We start from the raw sequence: 23,029 nt of genomic DNA, 5'->3' as shown, positions 1-23,029 counted from the left end.
TAGGGAAACTTCAATGCAATGCGGAGTATAAAATATCGGCCGTCGGCGTGATGCGCAGCATTTCTCCACTGTTGGCGACGGGTATACATTTCTTTAAATGGTAAAGGGTTTGTCAATGATTGATCATGACAAGCCAATCATTATTGCGGATCAAGTTTCTTGACTGGTCGTTTGCCACTTGCGTCAGCTTGTGAGGTCCTTGTGAATTGATTACCCGATCTGGATTTGGTCGCTGAATGACAGGTGTCATCTCGTGTTCACGTTTATGTCGCTCAATGCGAATGATTGCCCAAAAGTGTTTTGTTATATCCGTAGCGAATCATAATTCGCGAATGACAGGTACTTGAAGCTAAGGAAACCCACTGAGATTACCCCTCAGTATCTCACTTGGTACTCCAGGCGGTGCAGGCCCAGAAGGTCCATCGAAAGGACAGAACACGACGCTCCCCTCAACCGTATTCTGCTGTCCCAAAAGCGGCCCCTTTGCACTCCTCTCCTCCATAAGATCTTTGACTTTATCAACGGCGGATGCATCAATCCCAGTCTTCCGTAATTCATGCGCCATTTGTATCGCTGCAGATGCAGTAACAGGGTTTTCACGTCCAATTGTGATCATGAGATCCATGAGCGCTGTCATTTTCATCTCGCTGGTGCGATTTTGTGTGGACATGTAATCTTCTAGAAACACGTATGTCGCCATATATGCCGCGAATGCAACGAGTGGATTGCGGAACATGGCTGTCACGTCGGGCTGTGAAGCGATGACATTAAATATCGCGTCGGCAGAAGGGACGAGACGCGCCTGCGTACTAGTGAGTACGTCGACCGAAATGTTGTGTTTCCTGGCTTGGGCGGCACCGACCCGATGGATGCATATTGACGCCGTGTGAAGCTGGAGGTTTAGAGTGGTGGCCTCTTGGATTTGTGACCCGCGGAGTGTTTCGGGGAGGGTGATGAAAGCTGTTGCAAGGCCTGTATCAAGATCCCGATGACGTTTCCAGAACTGGCTGTTTTGGATGTCTATAAGGTCAGAGGCCTGATGGTCTTGGTAAGTATGGTCGAGGCATTCGTGGAAGAGATGAGTCGTAATGATGCGACATGCGAATGACGAGCAGAGAGAGTTGTCACCGCTGAGAACTTGGGGTAATGTCGTTGAAGGTTCTTCCATGTCGAGTTGGAATGCTTCCTCCGACGCGGGCAATAATGTGCTGATCTGTAACAGTCAGCTAGAACTCCCATCATGCTCTTGGTCTCTCACTTTGTTGATGTTCATCAGACTTGGCCATCCCGTAGTACCGCTCGTATTCTTATCGCTGCAAAAGACAGCCCATAGCGTTCTTCGCCTCTCTTCAAGCTCACACCAATCTTTGGGCTCCGGAAGCGTTGCATTTCTCCTCCAGTCATTTTTACAATCGAGTTGATGAAGGCCCAAAATCTGCGACAGACGAACAGACTTCGATGTACTCATGGATGATCTAGAGAACCACATGTTTTGCACTTCGAAGTGAGACATGAGAACGCAGCATTGTGTGTGAGCCAGAGTGACAAAATACTCTCCCTCACCCTGATGTTGTCAGTTAAGATGATTCACATGAGATGATTGACTGACCTTTTGCTCATCAGCTTCAAGATAATACCTCGCTCTTCGATAAAAGGGATCCGCAAGATGTTTGTGAGGAGGTGAAACAAGTGCAGCTCGCGCCATGACTATATACTGAAGACACATAGGTGGCTGCATATGAGGTGGAAGATAAAGCGACGCAAGGTATCGCGAAGGGTGAATAAACTGCGCATCGCAATGAACCTTTGTAAAAAAGACATTCGTCCTACGAAATGTCAGATCCCAAGATTGAAGCTCGATAATCTGCACTTACAACTCCTCAATAATCTCTTGCGGTGGAAGTTATTCATATCTCCCCGTCTCAGTAAGTTGATTCTCCGATGTTTCAAAAGGTCTGAAAGATTGGTAACCTTCCTCCTGCGTCACCTTGAGCCGATGTTCCAGGTCAACTACCTCTGTTAGCATACGTCAAACATTTTGCTACTGACTTACCCAATCGCGACTCAAGTTCTTTAACTCGTGGTCGCGAGGCTGTTATAACAGGCTTTTTACGCGACGCGGGATATTGACATTTCGTTCCAGTGGCGGAACAGCGGCTGCATTCGGGGCTGAGGCGATCGCATTTTAGCTTACGGTTACGGCACTGGTAGCAAGAAAATGGCATAAGGGTATCCTCTGGGGGTCGGGTGGAGCACGACGCCATTTTATTAGAGATGGCGATAGTTGATCAAGATATTTTGGAGTTGGAAGTTACGGGATGGATTAGCTAGCTGCAATGGGTCATCCTTCGCTTGTAGTGGGTCTCGCCCTTCGTGATTTGCTGCGCATCATTGATGACGACCTTTGCTAACATGAACAACATGTCATGACCTTGAATTAAAAGTTTGTAGAAATTATTTGGATTAGCTAACGAAATAAGACCAAATGAATGTAGAGACATCTTGAGAGATTTCTTAAAGTGTTAAGCCAAAAGCTTATGATTGCGCCCTGAGTTAGCATAACTCACATGATCAAAAGCTACTACTTCTTCAACTCAAAATTCTCGATAGACCCCACGTCCCCAGTGATAAGGTTACGAAACAATCTACTTTGAGTCGGCCATTGGAGGAACTTCCAGCATAATACCTTGGTATCCGCAATGCGAAGTTTCCTTGTCGCCGCAATAAATAGAGGGCAAGCCCCACCAAAAGCATCTCTCAACACTCTTCACATTTCATCGTCAACATGAATGCTGCATCACCTTTCGAAAAGCTTCCAAGCGAAGTACTGATTATGATCATACGGTCACTTTCATCCCCGGTAGACCTCCAATTCCTTATCAACGCATCACCCGTCTTATTCCAGCATTATCGTGTGCATCGTTCGTTCATCCTAACGCCCATCATACACCAAATTGAAGCCTCATATTCAACCAAGGACTCCGGAGATCATTTGATTCAAATTACGAGTACTCTCCCGTACCGTTTGCTGGGTCACAGTTACAGGTTTGTCGTTCGACAGGAGGTCGATGGCTTGTTGGTATGGCTTCCTTCTGATGTTTCCTGTTACATAAACTGGGGGACTCATCTACCCATGATATGCGAACTATACCGTCAGAGAGAAGAATCAGACCATCTCATTACGGAGTTTGCAGTTGAAGGATGGAACAAGTCCCTGTTGGAAGCAAGGATCAGGCTCAGGCGGGATCCAGCTTCCAAGTGGCTTCCAGAATTGGACAGACCATTGGCCCTGTCTGAAGGAGAGAAATCCCGACTTGAGCGTGGTTTTCTTTTGTTTGACTCTTGGCGACTTGGCATGTGTTCTGGTAGCCCGCATGCACTCCAAGAATATGCCAGTAGCGACGTGATACGGCCTGGCTGGGACTCCTTTGGTTCCGGGCTTGATAAATCCTGGGAAAGACTCCGTGACTTTGTCTATCTCCTTTCGATATTCACGTTTGTCTTTGACAAGTTCAGAAGCTTGGTGCATCTAGTCGCAAAAAAGCTCCAGGATTGTCTCTACAAGTCACCGACCATGTCATGTTCTGAGCATAATCGAACATGGAATTTCTTACACAGGACAAAACATCAAGAACTGAGGTATATCAAGTCTCTTTGCTCGCATGGCTACGCTGTGTTGCGAAACCTGCGACGGATGAAGGAGGAAGAGCTCCGGAACTATGTACTCTCAAGCTACTTCGAGTTCGTAAAACAGGAGATAGGGCTTTGCCTATCTTCAGACAGCGCAGCCAAAAGCTACAATGACAAGCTAGGTTTGCAACTGGAGAGTCTGTGGAGATATCGGTTCTTTACATGACCCCTTGACTCGAGGTGTGTACTTTTGGGATGAAAGTCGAATGGAAACAATATAGTCTGCAGAGATGGGGACTACGAGATGGAAGACTCGGATGGGTGATAGTCTTCTAAATGCTCGTTTGTAGAGGGTTTGCTTCTATTGGACATGAGATTGTCATAGACTAACACGTTTTAAGCCACTTACTGTTATCACACTAGTGGCAGATGGTAGTATGGGCGAGCACAAGAGTTTTGAGATAAGAATGTATACAGATCATAATAATTGAATAACATATGCACCCAGAAAAACAATAGAGTCCGACTCCAGGTATCATTGTTTCGGAATAAGAGTCCATTATCTTGACTGGTGAACTCGTAGAGTTGAGGGCACTGTAGTGAATGATATCTCTAAGTTGTTTTAATAGCTGCACGATAGACTCAAAGTATTCGGCATGGACTTCTATTCATGTTTCTTCAAATGCTATAACACTTCTCAAGGTTACCATAGACCCAGGTCACCAAGCTACACGCTCGCATCCCTATTTGCGACTTCAGAAGCAGACTCACGCTCCCGAAGAACAAGTGTTTTTCTTTCGTCCTCTCCGGGAAGTTTCACAACTATCTTTCGTGTAGACTTGCCTATGGAAGATATTTGGGTGTCGTCGAGATCGTGTCTTTCGAAAGGCAGTTCTATGATACCTTGATCCTCAAGTATCTCATCCAGAACGGAAACGTCGCTGGCAATGATTGAAGTGAGGGCACTAACCACTTCGGATGTATGCCGGGTATAAACGTCTTGCCTGAGCCATTTCTCAAGAATTCTTGGCAAAACTGAGAATAAGCATAGTTGTTGTGCCTTCTTGTCTTTAGGCACGTAGATCGTGAAATTAATGTTGTAATCAGATACATGAGCGATGGTAGGCTTTGGCGTAGAGCGGACTATTTCTTCATCTTGAGTCATTTCCAATGTGGAAGACATGCTAGAAAATTCGACAACACGTAGTGTCTTCAGACGTTGGAATAGCATAGCCGCGTCTCCACACGGTCCATAAGTGCCAAAGGTCGAGGCAACTCTTGAAAGACAGGACACAATTAGTGAAATGGCTTAATCCCAAGTGAAGAAGCTTACCGAGTAATATGATATGATTTACGTCTCAAATCACATATTTTCGAGCCGTGTAGCAGTGAAGAGTCGTTTGGAGATATGGTGACCAACTCTTTCACACACCTTGAGAGATATCGGTCTTCAATCTCGAGCCATTCGAAAAAAGGCCAGAGACAGCGTGACTCTTTTAGATTGAAGTCTAATATCTTAACCTTTTCTTCCAGTTCCCTTCTAAGATTTTCCCGATCGGCAATGGCAAACTCTGTTTCAACAGAACAAAGTGAAACAGTCCCGTCAGGATACCTGACAGGGAAGATCTTTGCCGTTTGGATTGGCTTGGCAGGGAACCTCGGAATCAGTTCGCCAACCTCATGCATAAAAGAAAAGACAGCCATCTTGATAGCATGTGGCTCGTTTGAAGTCGTGTTCAGCAATTCATCGTAGGCTGATATCTTGATACCCACCTTGTCAAGAAAGAAGTCTTTAAGGTCAGGATAGCACTGTTTCAGGCTGCTACTCAGCTCAGTCGTATTAGCCTCGGACCAAAAGCAGTCTGAAGCGCTGAACCATTCCGTAAAATCGTTTTGCTTCACTAATATGAGCTCACAGTCTTCAAAACCACGTTTGATTCTTCGTCTGATTCTTAGTTAGTCCTTTGTATGAGAAGGGCTTGAAGTATAATTGGGTGCTCACATTATGTCAGAAGATTCAGTCATCTGGTTTAGATACTTGTAGATACCTGCGACGCGGGTAACATCTTCGCAGCCTTCATCTCGTAGTATAGATAGCTCTTGTACCAAGTCTTCAGCTGTAGCATTTTGAATGTTGAGCTCGTTATGAAATAGATCGGTGAGAACCGTTAATTGCTGTTCGTCGTAACTCATCTTCTCATAAAAGACCTTGAGGGAGTCCGCGGAGACCATGTCAGGAGGTGCCGCCCAAAGACAACTTGAAGACCCCGTCCAGGCTGGTCCTTGATCATCGATGTATAGTATAGCAGAATCATTGAAGAAGTCCCTGTGAAGGTGTTAAAGCCAATTGGAGCACTACAAATGAAAACTTACAATGCTTGCTCCTTCTCATCGGTTGTGGATAGACGGAACCTTGCACCTATAGCAGCGTACAATGCAAGGACTTTCTCTATCTGCGAAGATGATAGGATGGTGCCTGAATGACGCCTAATAGACTTCAAAATCTCCAGTAGAAAGCTCATATCATATTTCCACTTCACACCAAAATGCTTTGTCAGAAAACCCCACTTCGATGTGAGGGCTAGGTCAACATCTCTCTCCTCGTCAAGCTTGAGCAATGGGAACTCATTAGGATGCTCCATGAAATTGCTCACGCAGCTTCTGAGATGTTTTGATGGAACCCATGTCTCTTGTAGCTCCTGTGAGGACTCCACGTTGCACAGGGTCGGTGAAGGAAAGCTTTTGATCTTTAACACAAGGGCTGGACTCTTCAGTATTGCAGGTCCCTCCAACGCCCAAAGGTGCTCAAGGACGCCTAAGAACTTGTCTGGACGATGCTTGGATACAAACTCAAGAGAAGTGGACAAAAGTCCATTCTCGTCAGCTGCTGAGGAATCATCTTTTGTGGACTTCGACTTGGCAACTGATTTTGGACCTGATAGACTTAATCGTTCCCGTATGCCAACGCATTTGCACAGCCATGATTTCCAAGATGGATGGAAAAGACTGGGTTGTTTCGGTCCATTGTTCGATATTTCCGGGTGCAAGAAGTTGTTTTGAAGGTTAGCCACCAACAAGGCGGGGTCGAGGAAGCTCTCAAGGCTATACGGATCACCCGTTCCAGATAAGTAGATAACGGTGTTCTGGGGACACTGGAGTTTCATGTCCATTGTGAAAACCCGCACTTCTTGATAAGGATGCTCACTGTCGGGATCAAAGGATTGATGAGTGAGGTATAGATAATGAAGATAACTTTGAACGTCTTCAAGGGATAGGGTACTAGAAGATTTGAAACAGTCCAAAATCATCTGTCTGACTTGAATCACAGTCGCCTGAAAAACTCCGAGTTGCTGATATAAAGATCTCTGTTCGGGTTCTCGGCTTGCCAAGTGAGAAGCCACTCGAAGATCCAAAGCTTCAGGTATACAAACGTTCCCAGCAGTAGAAAAATACACTGGTCCTGACGTTATTGATGTCCAACTGCCATCTGTGAGCTGAATGAGAGGAAGTGATTTCATCCGGGAATATCCATCATGGGTGAAAGTCTTTGAGAGAAGACGAGCTACAGCATTTTGCCAATCTTTCGAGGTTTCCGTGTGCATCTTTGAATTAGGGCTCCTCAGATCCATTTCCAAAAGATGGAGAAATTGAGTACTGGTCAAAGCCGCGAGACCATATTTCTTCAGCTCAAGTGCGACAGTCGGAGGGTATTCGGGTGAAAGAAATGCATCATTCATCGGATCTTCCAACAGTGGTTTCTTATCGCTGTCTTCAAAATCCGAGCCAAGGAAGGCTAGGTGACTGATAAGGCGCCAGTGTTTTGGTTTCCTGGATCCGAGGATAGGATTTTGCGCCTTACATAGTCGAACAGAGGTATCTAGAGTAACTCCAAATGGGTCTGGGAGGATCCCTCTTGGCGCAAGGAACAGTGACCAGTGATAGCAAAGCGTTGGATGCTCGAGGAACTGTAGAATGGCTTGACAGAATGCTGTCGCAAATTGATCGGAGAGGCGGAACATCTGGGCTAATGATGCTGTAGCCATATCATGCCGCTCATCTTGAATACTGAAGTCAGAGTGAACGTGGAACTTGTCCACAATGATTAGTATACTGAGTTTGCCGGATTATAGCTTACTTACCCCGTATGACCATGTTCGCAGTGGCACAAAGTTGAATAATTTCCTTACGATAGTATCATCAGCTCGAGGCTTGAAGTCGTCTGTGAGGGGAAAGGCCAGTATGATACTCGTTGCCAGATGGTCCAGGGGCTGTTCTGTAAGATGATAAAGCTGGCTGTCGGTGCTCACTTTGCCTTGTCCAATACTGGTCACAGTTACGAGGACTCGATACTCATCAACATTTTCCTTCTTCCAGCTCTTGGAACGATGGATTTTGTCATTCATGTCGCAGAATTCAATCCTCATGAATTCAAGCTCTTTGAGAAAGAGAAGAGTTGCATCGTGCAGCTCCTCGAATTGATGATGAATGATTTTTCTCAGATTCTCAACATCTTCTTTGCTTCCTTGGTCATGAAGGTGAAGTGTAATGCGAGTCAAGTTGATGGGGGCAATTTCAGCTGAAGAGACCCAAACAGGACTTATCGTGCTGTCGGTTAGGTCAAGTATGTTGTGCTGAAACTCAAATGAGAAATTTCCGGACTGAATATGAACCTTCTTACAGGCTATGAAAATTTCTTTGAAATTGGATGCCTTCAATTGTTCTTCGCTGGCTGGCCAGCGAATTGCCTCCAGATCTGCCTTGGTAAGGCCGTCATCATTGTATTCGATAAGGATTCTGTCGGAACCTAGTATTCTGAATACCACTGAACGCGGTCTTTCCGCTGCGATGGCTTTCGTGAAGACTCTGCCGTTCGTGAACCTGAGGAGCTCATGCAACAAGCTCTTCGTGCTATTGCCGATGTGCTTTCCCAGTCTTCTCAAGATCAGTGACTGCGATTTCTATCAGCTATCTGAGCTGACTTACTTAATCTCGCCGTTTAAGCTTCGCGCCTCTTGTTCGGATGCCATGGTTATAAACTGTAGTTAAAGGTTGTTGTTACAGGATGTAGACGTGATGGAAAAGCGATTGTGAACACTAAGGGGTCAAGATTTGGGAGGACACGATGAATGAGGAACGGCCATGATATGATGAGATTACTGTGGGCAAGGGTTGTCTAGTGAACATCACCAACATGCATATTCCGAGACGCCTATGCTGCAAGCCTATCACACCACCCCTGTCATTTACTACCAGCTGAACACTTCCCCTGCGCCTTGCATCCTGAAGCTATCTCATTTTAGGAATGACCTTCCACTCTCGGGCGTTTGATACAGTTAGCTGCTCAAGCGTTCCTAAAATCGGTCCTCGAACGTGTTAAGGGCTTGTACCTTTTTGATAACCTCTGCAGGGGGTCCCACAGCCCCAAGCCCGCGTGGGTAAAAGCCATCTCGGTGGTGTCCTGGGCAAAATAACCCTCGAAGACTCGGGACACAGCCGCCGGTAATGGCACCGTCGTTCTCGGTCAACGGAGCCCAAATAGAACAGTTAAAAATAGGACCAGTGGGCACGCTGGCCAAGCGGCACTCGTCTTGAACACGGCGCCTCATACAGAGTCAAGACCAAGGTCAAAAAACTCGAAATCTAGGACAAGGTTGGAGTTAATTCGTAGGATCAGGTTATTCATCATGGCCTTCCTATCTGATCTTATAGTATTGCTATTCAGGGATTATACTTGTGGCCCAGGAGTGACAGACCATGTCGTTCCAGTGAAAATGAGCTGTCCATCACCTTGGAGTCTCTTTGGATCGGGATACACGCAGTAATTAATCTGGGCCCTGTCCAGCAAGAAGTAAACACGAAATATGATATAGACTTCTGAAAAGTCTGAACTGTGGTGGATACGGTCCATCTGTTCGTCATTAGTTCATGTTCTCAGAATGCATGGCAAGAGGGCTTACCAGTCGGTATTGGTTTCCACTCATATAGAATGGTGTTCCACACGGCCCAGTTGTTGTCTTCACCTCGATGTAGTATCTGGGACGTCTTGTAGACCAATCCTCACTAAGGATTTCGGCGTCGACCAAAAGGTTTGTCAGGTTCCCTTCGGTATCTGAGTAGACCAGGTCTGCTGTTTCGCGATTAGGCCAGTGAGACAGGTCGGCATAGTCCGGATGAATATTTGCGTATGTTCTGATAGTACTTTGCCAGTTGCCACGGCCCCAGTCTGGTAGCTCAAGCTTCGATAAGAGCTCAAATACCTGTGAATGATAATTCAGCCTCATAATCCATGTCATTCTGACCATGATACTTACGTAGAGTTCTCCAGCAGCTCCGATCTTCTTGTCACGTTCCAGATGGCTTGTGGACTGAAACCTACTCAACAAATCTAACCCATCGTAACTCAAGTATGAGTTCGGACCTCCAGCATCAGGCAAGGCATCTCGAAGGTCATTCAAGTCGAATGCTCCCCCGGATGGGAAGTTCGCTCTTCGAGCTGCCGTGATGACTCTTTCGAGGATCATGCGATATCGCTGGTCCTCGATCGTTTGGGACGCAGATGAAAGAACTGCGTGGTGGCTGTTCGACTCCTGAGGACTAGAAATACTGCCTGGTGGTGAAGAATGAAGTACCGGTCGTGAAGTACTTCCATCACCTCGTCGAACTTGATGGGCTGTGCTGCTTTGGCTCTCAACTATCTCTTCCTCGGTTTCCAAAAGCCCTATTTCGGTTTCAGAGTCAGGCAACGCCGCCGGTCTAATTGAGACGTCGTTCATTAATGAATGGGTTGGAGTGAGAACCAGGTCAGAAACCTCATTTCCAGGTTCTGGGGTCGAATCAGATGCATGACTATCTTCGGCCTGCTCACCGTTCACCTCCTCTTCATCCAAATGCTCGTCCGGATCGTCAAACTGCAACTGTATAGCGCCCTGGTCGTCCAGAATCTCACCAAGAACGGCACGGTCGCTGGCAAAAATGGAAGTCATGGCGTTGACGATATCAACCTCCACATTGCCGTCAATATTAGTATCGGGATTACGCATGAGCCATGCTGCAAACTTCCTGGGAAGAACTGAACCGAAACATAATTCTTGCGCTCTTCGATCTCGTGGGACATAAATTGTAAGATTTCCAGCTGGCTCGTCGATGTGCTCACTGGCTGTCGAGAGTTTGGCTTCATATCGTCTGCCATTCTGACTTATTTTCAGGACTGAAGATATCCCTTCAACCTCCAAGACTTTCATCGCACGCAATTGGTTGTAAAGATACTTGTCGCCGTGCTGAAAACGTGGACTCCTGAATGTGGCTGCAACCCTGCGAGTTGGAGCTCGTTAGCACCAGCCAAGCATGTAAGCGGCTACACGTACCGGCATATATGGTAGGCTTTGAGGCCTAGGTCTCGTTTCTGCGATGATATTGGCGACCTTGAATCACCTGAGATTGCTGTTGTTTCCATGACGCACTTGGACAGGTATCGGTCTTGAATCTTCAGCCAGCCAAATAGTGGTCTTAATCGATGAACACCCTCTAAGTCAAAGTCCAGGAGACCAATTCTGTTGGAAAACTTGGATCGTAGGTTTTCCCGATCTCCTATGACAAAGTCTACGTTAACGGAACGCAATACGATATCGCCATCAGGATAGATGACGGGGAATATCTCGGCTCTTCTCATAGGCTCCGGATCCCAATGGCCGTTCTCGGTTTGGAGGAAGTCATTAAAGGAGAATAAAGCAACCTTAGTGTCTTCTACACTGTTCTGCGCAGACTGCGTCAACTCATCATAGACCATTTGCATTGTAAGTGACTTAACACCAAGTTGTCCGACGAAAAGTGCCTTTAGGTCTTCATAGGTCTCATCAAGCGTCACTTTACCACGGATTGGTGCTGTGCTGGTCCACAAGCATTCAGAGGTCTTGTACCAGCCTGTCCCAGCTTGTTGCCTTACAAAAATAAGCGGAAGTTTTTCGAATGCAGTTCTGGTCTCTGGTCAGTTCCGTCGCTCTGGCACCGTAAAGATACACGACAACTTACCTTACACTAGATGTCACAGTCATCTGCTCATGCAAATATGTGTATAGACTCAAGATCTGGCCGTTATCTATGTTGTCTCCACGAGTCTCCCGACGCCGGTTGAGTTCCAACACAATACCCTCCACCGTGACGTTAGGTATGCCTAACGTTCCAAGAAAAAGGTTTGCAATGTTGCTCATGTCTTCATCACTCAAACCTCTTCTCTTATAGAGAGACTTCAGAGAATAAACCGAGACCATATCAGATGGCGCATCCCAGACACAGGATCCAGGCTCCGTCCATGTCGACTCTTCTTCATTGTATGGGGCGAGGATGTGCTTGCCATCAAAGCATTGCCTACCAAACTGTTAGTAACATAAAGCCATGAATATGCGCTAATACTTACTTGATCCTTGCTCGCATTACACCCTGTATCGAGGAAACGGAAAGCTTAGCGTAGATAGCTATGTATAGCTCAAATACCCTCTGCGATTGGCGGATGGACAAAGGATCTCTGCAAGATCTCTTGATGCAATGGAGTATCTCGAGAAGAAACTCCAGGTCGTCGGACTTCCCAACGCCGAAATGCTTGCTTAGGAAATTCCACTTGGAGCCAATTTGCTCAGTCTCATCATCACTTTGAATAATGAGGAAAGGGAATTGCTCCGGGTGCTCCATGTACCGGCGAACAGAATCTTTGAGCTGCCGTAAAGGAAGCCATGTCTTTTCAAGATTTGGGGAGAATTTTACTTTGCAAAGCTCCTTTGCAGGGAGTTGTTTTACCTGAGACACAATAGTCGGGTGTTTCAATACCTCCCTTCCGTCTAGTAGCCAGAGATGCTCAAAAAGGCCGAGAAACTTGCCCGGATGATGACTGAAGACGTACTGAAAAGGTTGCGACAACTGATTTCCGTTAGATGACAAGATCGTCAGTCTCTCATGTACACCAATGGAGTCGCAGAGCCACCGTTTCCAAGATGAGAGAGGGATTCTCTGATTCGGTGCCATAGAAATATAGCCAAGATGGAGAAAGTGGACAGGAAAATCTGGGGGGACCTGGACATTTCCTAGGAGACTGCTGGGACTGAAGGGATGATCCTCCCCAGGCAGGTAAATTATTTCGTCTTGAGTTCGAAACAATTTGAATTCCTTAGTAAAAGTCAACGAGCTCTTGTAGCTTTCTCGCGTATGTGTAGGACTTGAGTGTGTTAGAAACAAGTAGCGGAGACAATCAAAAGTGAAATCAAAGCTAAAGCTTGGCTGGTGAATGAAGGAAGAAAAAATTGCGAATCGAACATCTTCGTATGTGGCCTCTGTTGCTCCAAGATGCCTGAACAGATTGCTTCGGTCTGGGTTGGTGGTTGCAGATTCGCTCAGCACTTTGAGACCCAAGCCCTCGGGTATTTCGGTATCCCCTATCATCGGAAAATAAACTGGTCCTGATGTAGATGCTGTCCATTCGCCACCTCTCATCGGCAGAACTTCGAGTGACTTGAGCAATGTGCTTCCATTCCAGCCGTTTTCACATATCTTGGAACACATCCGGGCCACTGAAGAATGCCAGTCATTGGTGGCTGTGTCGGCGCGCATTTTGGAGTTATGCTGGCTGAGGTCTCTTTGTAGTAGAGTAACAAACAAATAGACGTGCGCTACCTGCAGCCCATACGGTTTCAAATGGTCAGTCGCCTTGTACGGGTACTTGGCCGAGATAAAGGGGTCCTTGACGGGATCGTCGAGTAAAAGTTTGCCTCCATCGCCTATCATGCCATTCGAGGCTATCACGACTTCACGAAGGAAACGCAAGTCACTCCTGTTCCTTGATCTTACAATAGGATTGTTCTGGATCAGAGACAGAATCTTTGCGTCTAATCCGGACCAGAACGAATCATGCCCGCTGTCCTGGGATGGGAGGAACAGTGGCCAGCTGTAGCAAAGAATTGGATGTTGGTTGAATTCCAAAATTGCTTGCAGAAATGTTTTGGCGATCCAGTCCCGAATGTTCAGATTTCTCCTTGTCGTAGTCACAATATCCTGCCGGTTGGCATTCGTATCAAAGTCCGATTGGATGTGAAACTAGCTATTGTCAGCGGGCTTCCAGAATGAATGTTGGAACTCTTATACTGCTAACCTTGTAGTCTGAAGTCCTGAGGGGTAGAAATGCAAAGAGTTCCTGTCTCCTTGTAGAAATATGAGGCTGGTAGTTACTTTGTAGAGGAAACGCCAAGATAACCTCCGCTGAAGTAAGATCTCTCCGTGCCTCTTCAGTCGTAGCAGGGTCACGACTCTCACTCTGCGCCAAGCCCGTGGCTAATTGCTTCGTAATATGAAACATCTGGCTCGTTGTATACGACTGATTGCCTGAAGCTATGGTAGTTTCCAAGGAGACACGGTAGTCGTCGATCTTCCGCTTCGTAAACTGCTTCCCGCGTTGAAGATTTCCCTCTCCGTCATAAAACTCGACGCTAATCTTTTGCAGTTTTCGTAGGAAAAGAAGACAGGTCTCTTGAAGGTCGTCAAATTGCATAGCAATGACCGTTTTAAGATGCTGTATGTCGTCCTCGTCACCTTGGTCATGTAAATAAAGTGTCATACGAGTCAGAGGGCTAGGAATTGTCTCAGTCGGCGTCACCCAGATGGGTCTTACCATACCCAGACCCGGGTCGTTTCTGTTGTGTCGGAACTCAAACGAGAAGTTTCCCGACCGGATATGCACGCGAGATGCGGCGATAAAGACAGATTTGAAGCCGATGCCTTTGGCGCCGACATATCCATGTGCCGCAGTCTTGGTGCTTTCTCCGACGGAGCATATCGCCTTTAGATCTAATCTATTGAATCCGTCCTCGTTGCATTCAACCACAATATGTTTTGGGTGAATCTGAAAGGAGATAAAGGGGGGGTCATTCTTCGCATTGGCTTTTCGAAAGGTGTTGTCCTCGGCGTTTTGGAGAAGCTCGAACACAAATCTGGCACCGCTCCCGTATATGTTTCTTGCTAAACTGAACACTTTGTGAGCTTCAAGGGCTAATGCTTATTCTTCAAGATACTCACACTTTGATGGAATGCGATGCGGCGTTCTCCATCTTGAGCCAGTTTTCATCAATCCTACGACGATAATCCGAGTTAAAACGTCCGATATCGTCCATCATATCATGATCCAAATATCCATAATATCCCGTCACCTCCTTCACAATTCGCTCTGCCTCTTCTATAGTCGCCATGATCGGTAATGAGGTATGTGGTGTGTTTTTCGCGCAAATCTAGGCAATGGGGTAGATGAGAGATTTCGGTGCGAGAAAAGGCTCAAGCCAGAGGTGTTTCAGGGGGTTTGATCTGTTGGTTGTAATAACATGAGGCAACCATTCTGCAAATGCATGTTGGTCACAGCATCCTTGTCTATTTTAGGTTATCACCTCGTAGCCCGCCCCGGTTGGGATCTAGTACAGTGGGTGGGCAAAAGTTCCGATACGTTCCGGATCCACCCCAACCACCTCGATCACATACTGCCATTTCACTCTGCAATTGAATGGGCAGGATTTATTCAATTATAATAATGTATATATCGATCTGTATAGAATTGAAAGGGGATTCCATACATATAGCTCAATGCTTGGTATAATAGCCATTTGCGTTATAACACTGGTTCAACCTGTCGGGATGTACAACCGCGCGCTTCAAGAAACGATTCACGATATTACTTGCCACTCTCCAAGGGCCAATGCTCGTGAAACAGGGGCATCCATCATGTTTGATCCATCTTTTCTTTCCAGCTCGAGCCACGTCCGTCGTTATCCCTCAAATTTTCCCAGCGCTTGCACCATTTTGACAACCCTTGCAGGGGAACCCACAGCCACGCTCCAGGCAGGAATATCGCGCGTCACGATTGATCCAGCGCCTATTGTACATCCTTCTCCAATCGTCACACCCGGCAAAATAGTAACACCGCCTCCAATCCAACAATCGTCGCCAATATTGATAGGGTAGGCATATTCAATGCAGGCCCTTCGGCTTGCGACCTCCGTTTCATGTGTCGCTGTCGAGATCATAACATTCGGGCCAATCATAACCCTGTCGCCGATCGTAACAATGGCTGAATCCAAGACTGTCAAGTTGAAGTTGGCATAGAATCTCTTGCCGACAGACATGTTGGGTCCGTAGTCAACTCTGAATGGCGGCTCAATAAAGACCTCGTCGTCTTCCACGTGTCCAAGGAATGATTTGAGCATTTCAGCTCGTCTTTTGGTGATTGTCTCGATATTGAAGTCATCGCCTTCTGGAAACCAGGTGTTGTATTCGTTCATGGCCTTTCGAGCTGCGAGACGAGCATTTGTGAGTTTTGGGATAAGTGAGTCGTATCTGCAATAGGTATCAGTAAATTTGAGTCTCTCAAACAAACTCAATGTGTTTACTGACAGCATGCCTGAGATCATCCTCTCGTATTGTTCACAGTGGGGAACATTCGCCAGCTTGGATGCCTTCTCCAACTCGGCCTGGTTCTTCTCTTGCGCTGCCATGCTATATGAAGTGTCGTTGATAGATGGGAAAACGGCAGGTTGAAAAAGGTGAAGTTTGAGAAACTGTATAACTCATCGTGAAAAACGTCAGAGGTTCATATCGTCTTTTATTCATGTCCATCAATTGCCAAACCATCTTCCCCGAAGGTAAGGCTAATCCTTAAAGAGAAATACTCCCAACCGCTTAGCGAACCGCCAAGTCCGATTATATCCCCGATGCCGACTCCGACTTAGACGGTGGAGCACTAGTGGAACGTCGGCCCGTCAAAAGAAGAGGTATGCATGTTGAGAACGAAGAAGCTCGGAACAAGTCTAGAAAAGGCCTATGTCAGTACCGGCCAAGGGAGAATTTCTGGGGTAGAAAGCGGTGAACGTACAAATTCCATCCAGGGAACATTTGACCATCCACGAGGATTCGTCCGACGTTCTTCCCAAACCTTGGTTAAGAGTTCGGTCATAGCTGGGTGTTGGGAGCCCGTGGAGTGCTTGATTTCGTTGATACACCAGCTTGCGTAGTGTATCTGATGTGGGGAGCACGTATCTGCTCCAGCTAGGAACAGCGGAAATAGTAGACGCTTGTAAAATACGCTGTCTCTTGGTATCGTAGCACAAACATCGAGAACTGCGGAGACGGAGGCTTTGATTTGAGGATCGTCGCATGAGATTGCAAAAGCATCGGGAAATCGCATCACGCGGAGCAAGCATGCGTGCCTGTATGCCTCGGCAAGATGTCGCCATTCCTGGTGGTTGGTGGGATACACGGCTTGATCGGGATCCCAGCCGCGGAAGAACTTCTCAGCTCCGTCGAGTAATTGCTCAAACTGTTCAACTGGCAGGTCTCCAGCCAAGTAAGCTTTACCTGCCTCGAGTACCTGGCCAATTTTGAAGAACATGACTGGCGGACAGCCAACTAACGTGTGAAGGCTTAAACTTCCGTGATCTCTCACACATTCTCGTACCTCGGTGGAGTAGGACAGCTTTTCAGCACCACTAAAGCCTCGCAGCATATCCAGCCTATTTCTATCAGTAACGATTGTAAGCGCCACCAGCGCTTGGACTTACCAGGATAATGCGGAAATAAGAAACATGGCTGTTTTCGAACGCCCGGGCGAGGTATCCAAGCAAGCGATCCGTTTGCAGAGGAACGATACACCTGTCAGGTGAGCTCCATGGGTTGAGACGCCTGATTCACAGACCTATGACCATGTCAGTAGCCGCCCCGCGAATTATCGAAGGCAGGTATGCCGTACATCATGCAGAACGAGAAGTAGCACCATGGCCAGAACATATTCCTCCTCAGTGGGGGTCAGTCGTGAGGTGTCTTCTTTGTGTAGCAGAGAAGCAAGATATCGTATCGCTGATAGTCTGTACCCAAGAGATACCGTGACGAGCCTCTGGTTGTTTGCATGCCCAGTGTTATACATATGACATGACGATAATCCGAGTAAGGCGTGGAGGATGCCTTGATGCTGGTAGGCAAGGGGCAGAACATATTCTCGGAATGGGTTATCCAATCCCGGTACATGGATTATGAAATGCTCGCTTAGTGTTTGGTCAACTGGACTATCTGTTACCGGGTGCGCATTCCGTTGTTTCAAGAGTCTTACAGTAGTCGATGATATATCGGTTCGTGGCAATATCGTTCTCGAAGTCATTATTTGAAGACGGCGAGGCAGTGAAGGACACAACGTCTGGCGACACCGATAGAGTCGCTGAAGTTTGAGGAGACGTCAAAGTCAAAGCTGAAGTTTCGACAACAGGGTATTCAGGCGAAAGTGAAGCCGACAGTCTTGCAGCGATGGGATTAGATGGCATTGACAATTCTGGAGGTGTCTCGCTCAAGACCACTGGCTGTGAAGGCGAAGCATCAAGGCTATCTGCTGTCACGTCTCGCGAGCTTGATTGATTGGGAAGCACCGTCAATGTCTCTTGAAATTGAAATCGAGGAGGATATCCTTCGCAATGAAGGCCTTTGGTGCGACATCTATCGCAAATGGGGCGTTTCCGATCGCATTTTCGACACTTCTTGCGGCATGTCCCGCATGCTGGGTCTCAATAAAGTCTCAGTACTGTATTTCAAGGTATGATGAGAGAGGGAAATAATGCTCACCTTTGCGACGGGCAGTTGGGCGATTTGAAGATGAATTATCACTACCTATCATTATTGCTGTGTGTATTACCAAATATGGAAGTAAAAGACGATTGTGGAGCGAGTGAAAAGATGAATGAGAAGACGAGAGTCGGCCTCGGAGTTGTCGATTTATTTAGTGGGGTCATTTTCAATCTTTTATGTCATGCACGCCTCGCTGTCATCCGAGCCGATTTATAAGGCTGGAATACCGCACTCGGATAAGTCAAACTCGACATCCACCTCAGCTTTCAACTACTGTAGTCATACAAGTCATTACTTGTCTTGAAATTGATTCAGCTTTTTTAAAAGTCCGATGGGCCTTTCTCAAGTTCCGGTCGAAGCAAGTATATCGGATCTATTTGTTCAACATAACCGCATGCCGGATCACTCATCGAATAGCCCATGAATGCCTGTATATCCTGATCCAGCTTCATCGCTGTTTCTCTAGGAACAGAGAGAAATTGGTTCTCTTCTTGTCGCAAGAATCCACGGATAGAAAAGGTAGCAAAGATTAAACGGTGCTCATTGTTGGTAGAATTAGTTCCTCCGCCATGATATGCTGAAGCAAGCATGATGAACGCATCGCCTTTGTCCATCTCGGCAAAAATGCAATCCTCAACACGCGGAGGACCTCGTTCTGAGCCCCTGTAGTTCGTCAGTCACATTTAATACTTAAAAAACCTGGCAAGCAGTACTGACCATAGATGACTCCCTTGGATAAACTGCGTACCGCCATTCTCCTTCGTAACTTTCGACCCAGCAACAAACAACCCAACGGCAGATTCACGATTGACATCACGCTCATCATCCCATTTTTCATTATTGGTATGGACGTTATGACTGATATAGTCGTCGCGATGGAGTGGCTGCGCCTTACCTCCAGGACCAATTCTCATAGCTGTGCAAGAATGCAAGTAAGGTTTGGAAACCGACTCCTTCCGTTCGGTACCCCACCAGAACCAACTTCGCGTAGTAAGGAAATGATTGACGACTTGTTGATAGACTGGGTTCATGACCTGGGATCGGGCGTATGTAGGGCTGAGAGCCAGGAGGCTTGGCGCCCGTTGCGTCTCCTCTTGAGTCCACAGGTTAGTTCAGTCATACTAGTAAGTATAATAAAGAGAACTTGCTGGGGAAGAAGTTGCCCGCCCATTCAACATCCGAGTCTAAGCGTGCTCGACACTCATCATACGCCTTATCAACATCTGCCTCAGAAATAAGACCTTTCACGAAAACACCTCCATCACGCTTGAGAAGTGCAATGATGTCTTCAATGGGGGCATCTGCAGGGACTTTCTGCACCTCGGGACCGTACTTGTCCAAAACAGACATAGTGGATGAAAGATGTGATGTCAGCAGCTTAATGGCTAAATAATTCGCTAAGAATAACGGCCGAGCGGTCTGACAAGTTGCAAGGAAAAGAGAAAGTTCTTGGATCTGAGAATTGATCGTTCGAGAATGAGTGGAACTTTTCGAAGCGGAGTCTCCGACCGGTGGAGGAGCTGGGAGTATTTCCTGTTGAGGTAAGACCGAAAAATACCCCATTCGGAAATAACATGGCTCAACCTTCAAATCCGACTCCGAGTAATCCTCCGTCTAGTCTGAACTCCGATTTCTCGTTGCCATGAAGGTTATTATATAGGCTTGAGACCTTTTGATTAAGGTACAGCATAATGAAGAGTGAATCTACTATCAACCAATCATTACCTGTGGATCATTAAATTTCACTACCTCGAAATGGCTATAAAGAACTATAGGTTAGGTTAGTATTAAAAATCACCATGGAGCATATTTACATAGAAAGGCTTATATGGAGTTATGGAAATGGGCTTGAGATTTGTTACAAGGGATTGAATGCTATTTCTTCGTTGGTTATCTTAGGCTGACTGCACTTCCAATAATTGGGCCAGCATCTTCAAAAATGTCATCAATCACAATTTGAAGCTATTCCCGAAGTCCTTAGCAACGACGGTGCCGATCTTGTGCACCTCCGAGAAATGCCCATTCTCGATATCAAAATCTGGTCTTTCATAATCTTCCTCTTCGTCATTCCCTGTGATTCTCGCGATCTGTTTCTTCCAACATTATCAATCCGAGACTAACTTACAAATCCGACAAAAGCGAGCATCCTAATCTAGTAACCCTCTCTCCCGCATCCCTCGCTATCTCCGCTCGCGCTTAATCCTCAGCCGCGAAACCTTATTATTAATCACCAGCACCGAAGGTCAAAGCGGGCTAAACCAATCTTGACAAACATCACCAGAATTAGCTACGGGTGTTCGGGTGACGATGGGCATTTCTGGCGCGAGTGTTGCACTTGTGTAGATCGAGACGGGTAGACAACTTTGCCTCCGTGATAACACCGGCCGTGGCCTCATTTGTTGTACTCCGTGGAGTTAGGCCACGGAACACAGAGATTCTTCATGCAGGCAGCCTCCAAACTTCTAATGGCGCACGAAACGGGTATGACATCGGATTACCGTCATTGACTATAAGAGTCTCTCTTTCTCCTGTCCGTTGATTTCAACAACAAGCTTTGAAAATAAGTACATTTAAAAAATCAACAACTCTTGACTATCACTCGCAATGGTATTTGACTCTACTCTCAAGGGTTGCACTTCGCGCCGGCTGTTACTCAAAGGCGGCACTGTCCTTATCCACGATACCAATGACAACGTCCAAGCTCTGGAAAGGGACGTCCTCATTGAGAACAACCGGATCTCCAAGATAGCTGAGAATATTAGCGAAATAACTGACGCTGAGGTTATCGATTGCACCGACAAGATCATTTCGCCCGGCTTCATTGACACGCATCATCATCTTTGGCAAACCCAGCTCAAGGGACGACATGCTAATGAACTACTCCTCGATTACATGGCCTCCGGCAATCTACAGTCTTCCAACTATACGAAAGAGGATATCTACTGGGGGCAACTTGGAGGTTCGCTGGAAGCAATCAATGCCGGCACCACCACTGTTGTGGATCATTCACACGTCAATGTTTTTGCTGGCGCTGGTGAGATAAACAGTATCTGAGTCTTCAAATATGACCTAACAGATCTGATTTATAGCATCCACTGCCATCTCAGCAACTGTTTCTTCTGGTCTGCGATGCGTCTATGGCTACTGCGCAACTGCTCGCGTCGCATCGTGGTCACCCTTCGCGATGAATCCGGATATGCTTGCACCATGGGTCATGGACGAACTACAAGAGTTGGGCGGAAAGGCGCCCTTCGGCAACGGCAGAGTCACGATGGGTCTAGCTTTTGATCTTTGGTTCCTACCGGAACAGGTTATTAAAGAACTGTTCAAGCGTGCCCGAGAAGCCGGTGTTGACTTGGCGACAACCCATGCTGTTAGCAACCCACAGATGGGATCTTATGACCTCGTTCAGCAGATCAAGAGTCTCGGCTTGTTAGACAATCGCATGCTCTTCAGCCATCTCAACGGATACTCTGCTGAGAGCGTCAAGGACCTCGCCGATGCTGGAGCACGCATCAGCAGCACTCCCTCCACTGAAATGCAGATGGCTCTTGGAGATCCCGTCTGCTTGAACGATGATCTTCCCAAGGCACAAGCTCAGTCTAGTCTTGGAATCGACTGTCACAGTAACCAGGCCTCCAGCATCGTTTATGAGATGAGACTTGGTTTGCAGGCCTCAAGAGCCAAACATAACCACAAATTGATCGACCAAGGTCTGGCTCCTCGAAAGATCTCCAAGACTGTACAGGATGTTTTCAATCTTGGGACAATCCAGGGTGCAAGGGCGATTGGGAGGGAGGGTCAGCTTGGTAGCATTGCTGAAGGCAAACTGGCTGATTTGGTAATCTTTGACGCCAACACTCCCGAACTAATCTGCGCTGCTGAGCAAGATCCTGTGGCAGCTGTTGTTCTGCACAGCAGTATCGGAAACGTTGACACAGTCATTGTGGATGGTATTGTTCGGAAGCGTGAAGGCAAGCTAGTTGGTGTAGCAGTGGAGGAGAGCATGGTGAATATTACGAAGAAACGCTCTTTGGACTGGACAGACGTTGCCAAGGCGATGAGAAAGTCTCGAGCTGAGATTCTCCAGCGGGAAGCACAGAAGCAGAATCTCGACGAGACCAAGAAGGGAGTGATCAGCAGCTTCAACATCGACTTGTCAAAGCTGAAGGATTGAATGATCGAGCCATCCAGACAAGTAAATAGAGGACCATCTAATATATTTGCTTTAGGCTAATCGATATAGCAGAAGCAAAACGCTACGAAGTCGCGAATGGATGCATCATTTTAACTTCGCTTCACACACCTGAGAGGTGTCGATTGTTCCATCACCCGGCCTTTTTAGCAGTATTTGTTGAAGTACCTAACTGATCGCCTGCGACTGCCCTGCAGCAGCCACAATTACTAGCTCAGCAGGAATCACTACGGCGAGAGGAGTAGGCGCGCCAAGGACAGCAAGTCCGTATTGACTAGAGTTGAATTATCGATTTGATCAGTTTAGCGATCATTGAATCCAGTGATAACATTAATGAACTCTTACACGCAAACACATGTGTATCTTATAATACATCGAGTATGATACATTCCCATGGTGTGTACTGTAAGATGGCTGACGCCACGTCATGGACTTGGTTGGCTTAGAACCTCTTAGTGGCTTCAGCTGAACGCTGAGCTAGCCATTATAAATTCGATGCCACTGGCCTGAAATTGCTCAATCTGTCTTCCGGTATGCCTCGTTGTATCTTATCTGATTCCACTGACTTCCACT

General features: G+C 46.8%; 7 protein-coding genes across 7 annotated transcripts; 1 reads left to right on the top strand and 6 right to left on the bottom strand.

Moving 5' to 3' along the window:
* Positions 1-349: 349 nt before the first annotated feature.
* Positions 350-2,264, bottom strand: BKA55DRAFT_593441 (uncharacterized protein; the record flags this gene model as incomplete). Its single annotated transcript, XM_046195552.1, has 6 exons — positions 350-1,213; positions 1,259-1,564; positions 1,610-1,826; positions 1,875-1,890; positions 1,972-2,010; positions 2,054-2,264. 6 exons carry the CDS (start codon positions 2,262-2,264, stop codon positions 350-352), a joined length of 1,653 nt encoding a protein of 550 aa, XP_046050032.1.
* Positions 2,265-3,152: 888 nt separating this feature from the next.
* On the bottom strand, positions 3,153-3,639 carry BKA55DRAFT_566258 (uncharacterized protein). The gene has a single exon (XM_046192613.1). The coding sequence runs from the start codon at positions 3,527-3,529 to the stop codon at positions 3,167-3,169; it is 363 nt and encodes a 120-aa protein (XP_046050031.1). The 5' UTR covers positions 3,530-3,639; the 3' UTR covers positions 3,153-3,166.
* A 581-nt stretch (positions 3,640-4,220) lies between these two features.
* BKA55DRAFT_737541 (uncharacterized protein) lies at positions 4,221-8,717 on the bottom strand. The gene is made up of 6 exons (XM_046201367.1): positions 8,614-8,717; positions 7,770-8,562; positions 6,004-7,718; positions 5,633-5,956; positions 4,964-5,575; positions 4,221-4,907 (listed from the first exon to the last, which is right to left on the bottom strand). Exons 1-6 carry the CDS (start codon positions 8,655-8,657, stop codon positions 4,358-4,360), a joined length of 4,038 nt encoding a protein of 1,345 aa, XP_046050030.1. The 5' UTR covers positions 8,658-8,717; the 3' UTR covers positions 4,221-4,357.
* Positions 8,718-9,319: 602 nt separating this feature from the next.
* Positions 9,320-14,917, bottom strand: BKA55DRAFT_726800 (uncharacterized protein). Its single transcript, XM_046201142.1, has 8 exons — positions 14,686-14,917; positions 13,766-14,633; positions 12,044-13,476; positions 11,659-11,994; positions 10,995-11,603; positions 9,942-10,941; positions 9,588-9,887; positions 9,320-9,538 (listed from the first exon to the last, which is right to left on the bottom strand). The coding sequence occupies exons 1-8, from the start codon at positions 14,853-14,855 to the stop codon at positions 9,356-9,358; spliced, it is 4,899 nt and encodes a 1,632-aa protein (XP_046050029.1). The 5' UTR covers positions 14,856-14,917; the 3' UTR covers positions 9,320-9,355.
* A 1,495-nt stretch (positions 14,918-16,412) lies between these two features.
* On the bottom strand, positions 16,413-18,310 carry BKA55DRAFT_511065 (fungal-specific transcription factor domain-containing protein; the record flags this gene model as incomplete). Its single annotated transcript, XM_046187669.1, has 6 exons — positions 16,413-16,460; positions 16,526-17,162; positions 17,211-17,344; positions 17,399-17,706; positions 17,756-18,199; positions 18,259-18,310. 6 exons carry the CDS (start codon positions 18,308-18,310, stop codon positions 16,413-16,415), a joined length of 1,623 nt encoding a protein of 540 aa, XP_046050028.1.
* A 209-nt stretch (positions 18,311-18,519) lies between these two features.
* BKA55DRAFT_566247 (uncharacterized protein) lies at positions 18,520-19,730 on the bottom strand. Its single transcript, XM_046192612.1, has 3 exons — positions 19,410-19,730; positions 18,979-19,354; positions 18,520-18,924 (listed from the first exon to the last, which is right to left on the bottom strand). Exons 1-3 carry the CDS (start codon positions 19,609-19,611, stop codon positions 18,582-18,584), a joined length of 921 nt encoding a protein of 306 aa, XP_046050027.1. The 5' UTR covers positions 19,612-19,730; the 3' UTR covers positions 18,520-18,581.
* An 820-nt stretch (positions 19,731-20,550) lies between these two features.
* BKA55DRAFT_566244 (uncharacterized protein) lies at positions 20,551-22,776 on the top strand. Its single transcript, XM_046192611.1, has 3 exons — positions 20,551-21,295; positions 21,351-22,459; positions 22,511-22,776. Exons 1-2 carry the CDS (start codon positions 20,866-20,868, stop codon positions 22,436-22,438), a joined length of 1,518 nt encoding a protein of 505 aa, XP_046050026.1. The 5' UTR covers positions 20,551-20,865; the 3' UTR covers positions 22,439-22,459; positions 22,511-22,776.
* The last annotated feature ends 253 nt before the right edge of the window (positions 22,777-23,029 follow it).

This window comes from Fusarium redolens, assembly GCF_020744475.1.
Source record: "Fusarium redolens strain MPI-CAGE-AT-0023 chromosome Unknown BKA55scaffold_7, whole genome shotgun sequence".
NCBI lineage: Eukaryota > Fungi > Ascomycota > Sordariomycetes > Hypocreales > Nectriaceae > Fusarium > Fusarium redolens.
Note: the sequence above shows the minus strand (reverse complement) of the source record. Positions and strands in the feature narration are given on the sequence as shown.

Excerpts from the sequence above, each read along its gene's own strand:
- BKA55DRAFT_737541 (XM_046201367.1), bottom strand. The coding sequence starts at position 8,657 with ATGGCATCCGAACAAGAGGCGCGAAGCTTAAACGGCGAGATTAA. Across the intron at positions 7,719-7,769 it reads TGCGAACATGGTCATACGGG|TTCCACGTTCACTCTGACTT; the intron begins GTAAGTAAGCTA and ends ATTGTGGACAAG. Across the intron at positions 4,908-4,963 it reads AAATCATATCATATTACTCG|AGTTGCCTCGACCTTTGGCA; the intron begins GTAAGCTTCTTC and ends CTGTCTTTCAAG.
- BKA55DRAFT_726800 (XM_046201142.1), bottom strand. The coding sequence starts at position 14,855 with ATGGCGACTATAGAAGAGGCAGAGCGAATTGTGAAGGAGGTGACGGGA. Across the intron at positions 14,634-14,685 it reads GCATCGCATTCCATCAAAGT|TTTAGCAAGAAACATATACG; the intron begins GTGAGTATCTTG and ends CAAAGTGTTCAG. Across the intron at positions 11,604-11,658 it reads ACTGTGACATCTAGTGTAAG|AACTGCATTCGAAAAACTTC; the intron begins GTAAGTTGTCGT and ends ACCAGAGACCAG.
- BKA55DRAFT_566247 (XM_046192612.1), bottom strand. The coding sequence starts at position 19,611 with ATGTCTGTTTTGGACAAGTACGGTCCCGAGGTGCAGAAAGTCCCTGCA. Across the intron at positions 19,355-19,409 it reads GGCGGGCAACTTCTTCCCCA|AGGAGACGCAACGGGCGCCA; the intron begins GCAAGTTCTCTT and ends TGTGGACTCAAG. Across the intron at positions 18,925-18,978 it reads ATCCAAGGGAGTCATCTATG|GGGCTCAGAACGAGGTCCTC; the intron begins GTCAGTACTGCT and ends GACGAACTACAG.
- BKA55DRAFT_566244 (XM_046192611.1), top strand. The coding sequence starts at position 20,866 with ATGGTATTTGACTCTACTCTCAAGGGTTGCACTTCGCGCCGGCTGTTA. Across the intron at positions 21,296-21,350 it reads CAATGTTTTTGCTGGCGCTG|CATCCACTGCCATCTCAGCA; the intron begins GTGAGATAAACA and ends TCTGATTTATAG.
- BKA55DRAFT_566258 (XM_046192613.1), bottom strand. The coding sequence starts at position 3,529 with ATGCACCAAGCTTCTGAACTTGTCAAAGACAAACGTGAATATCGAAAG.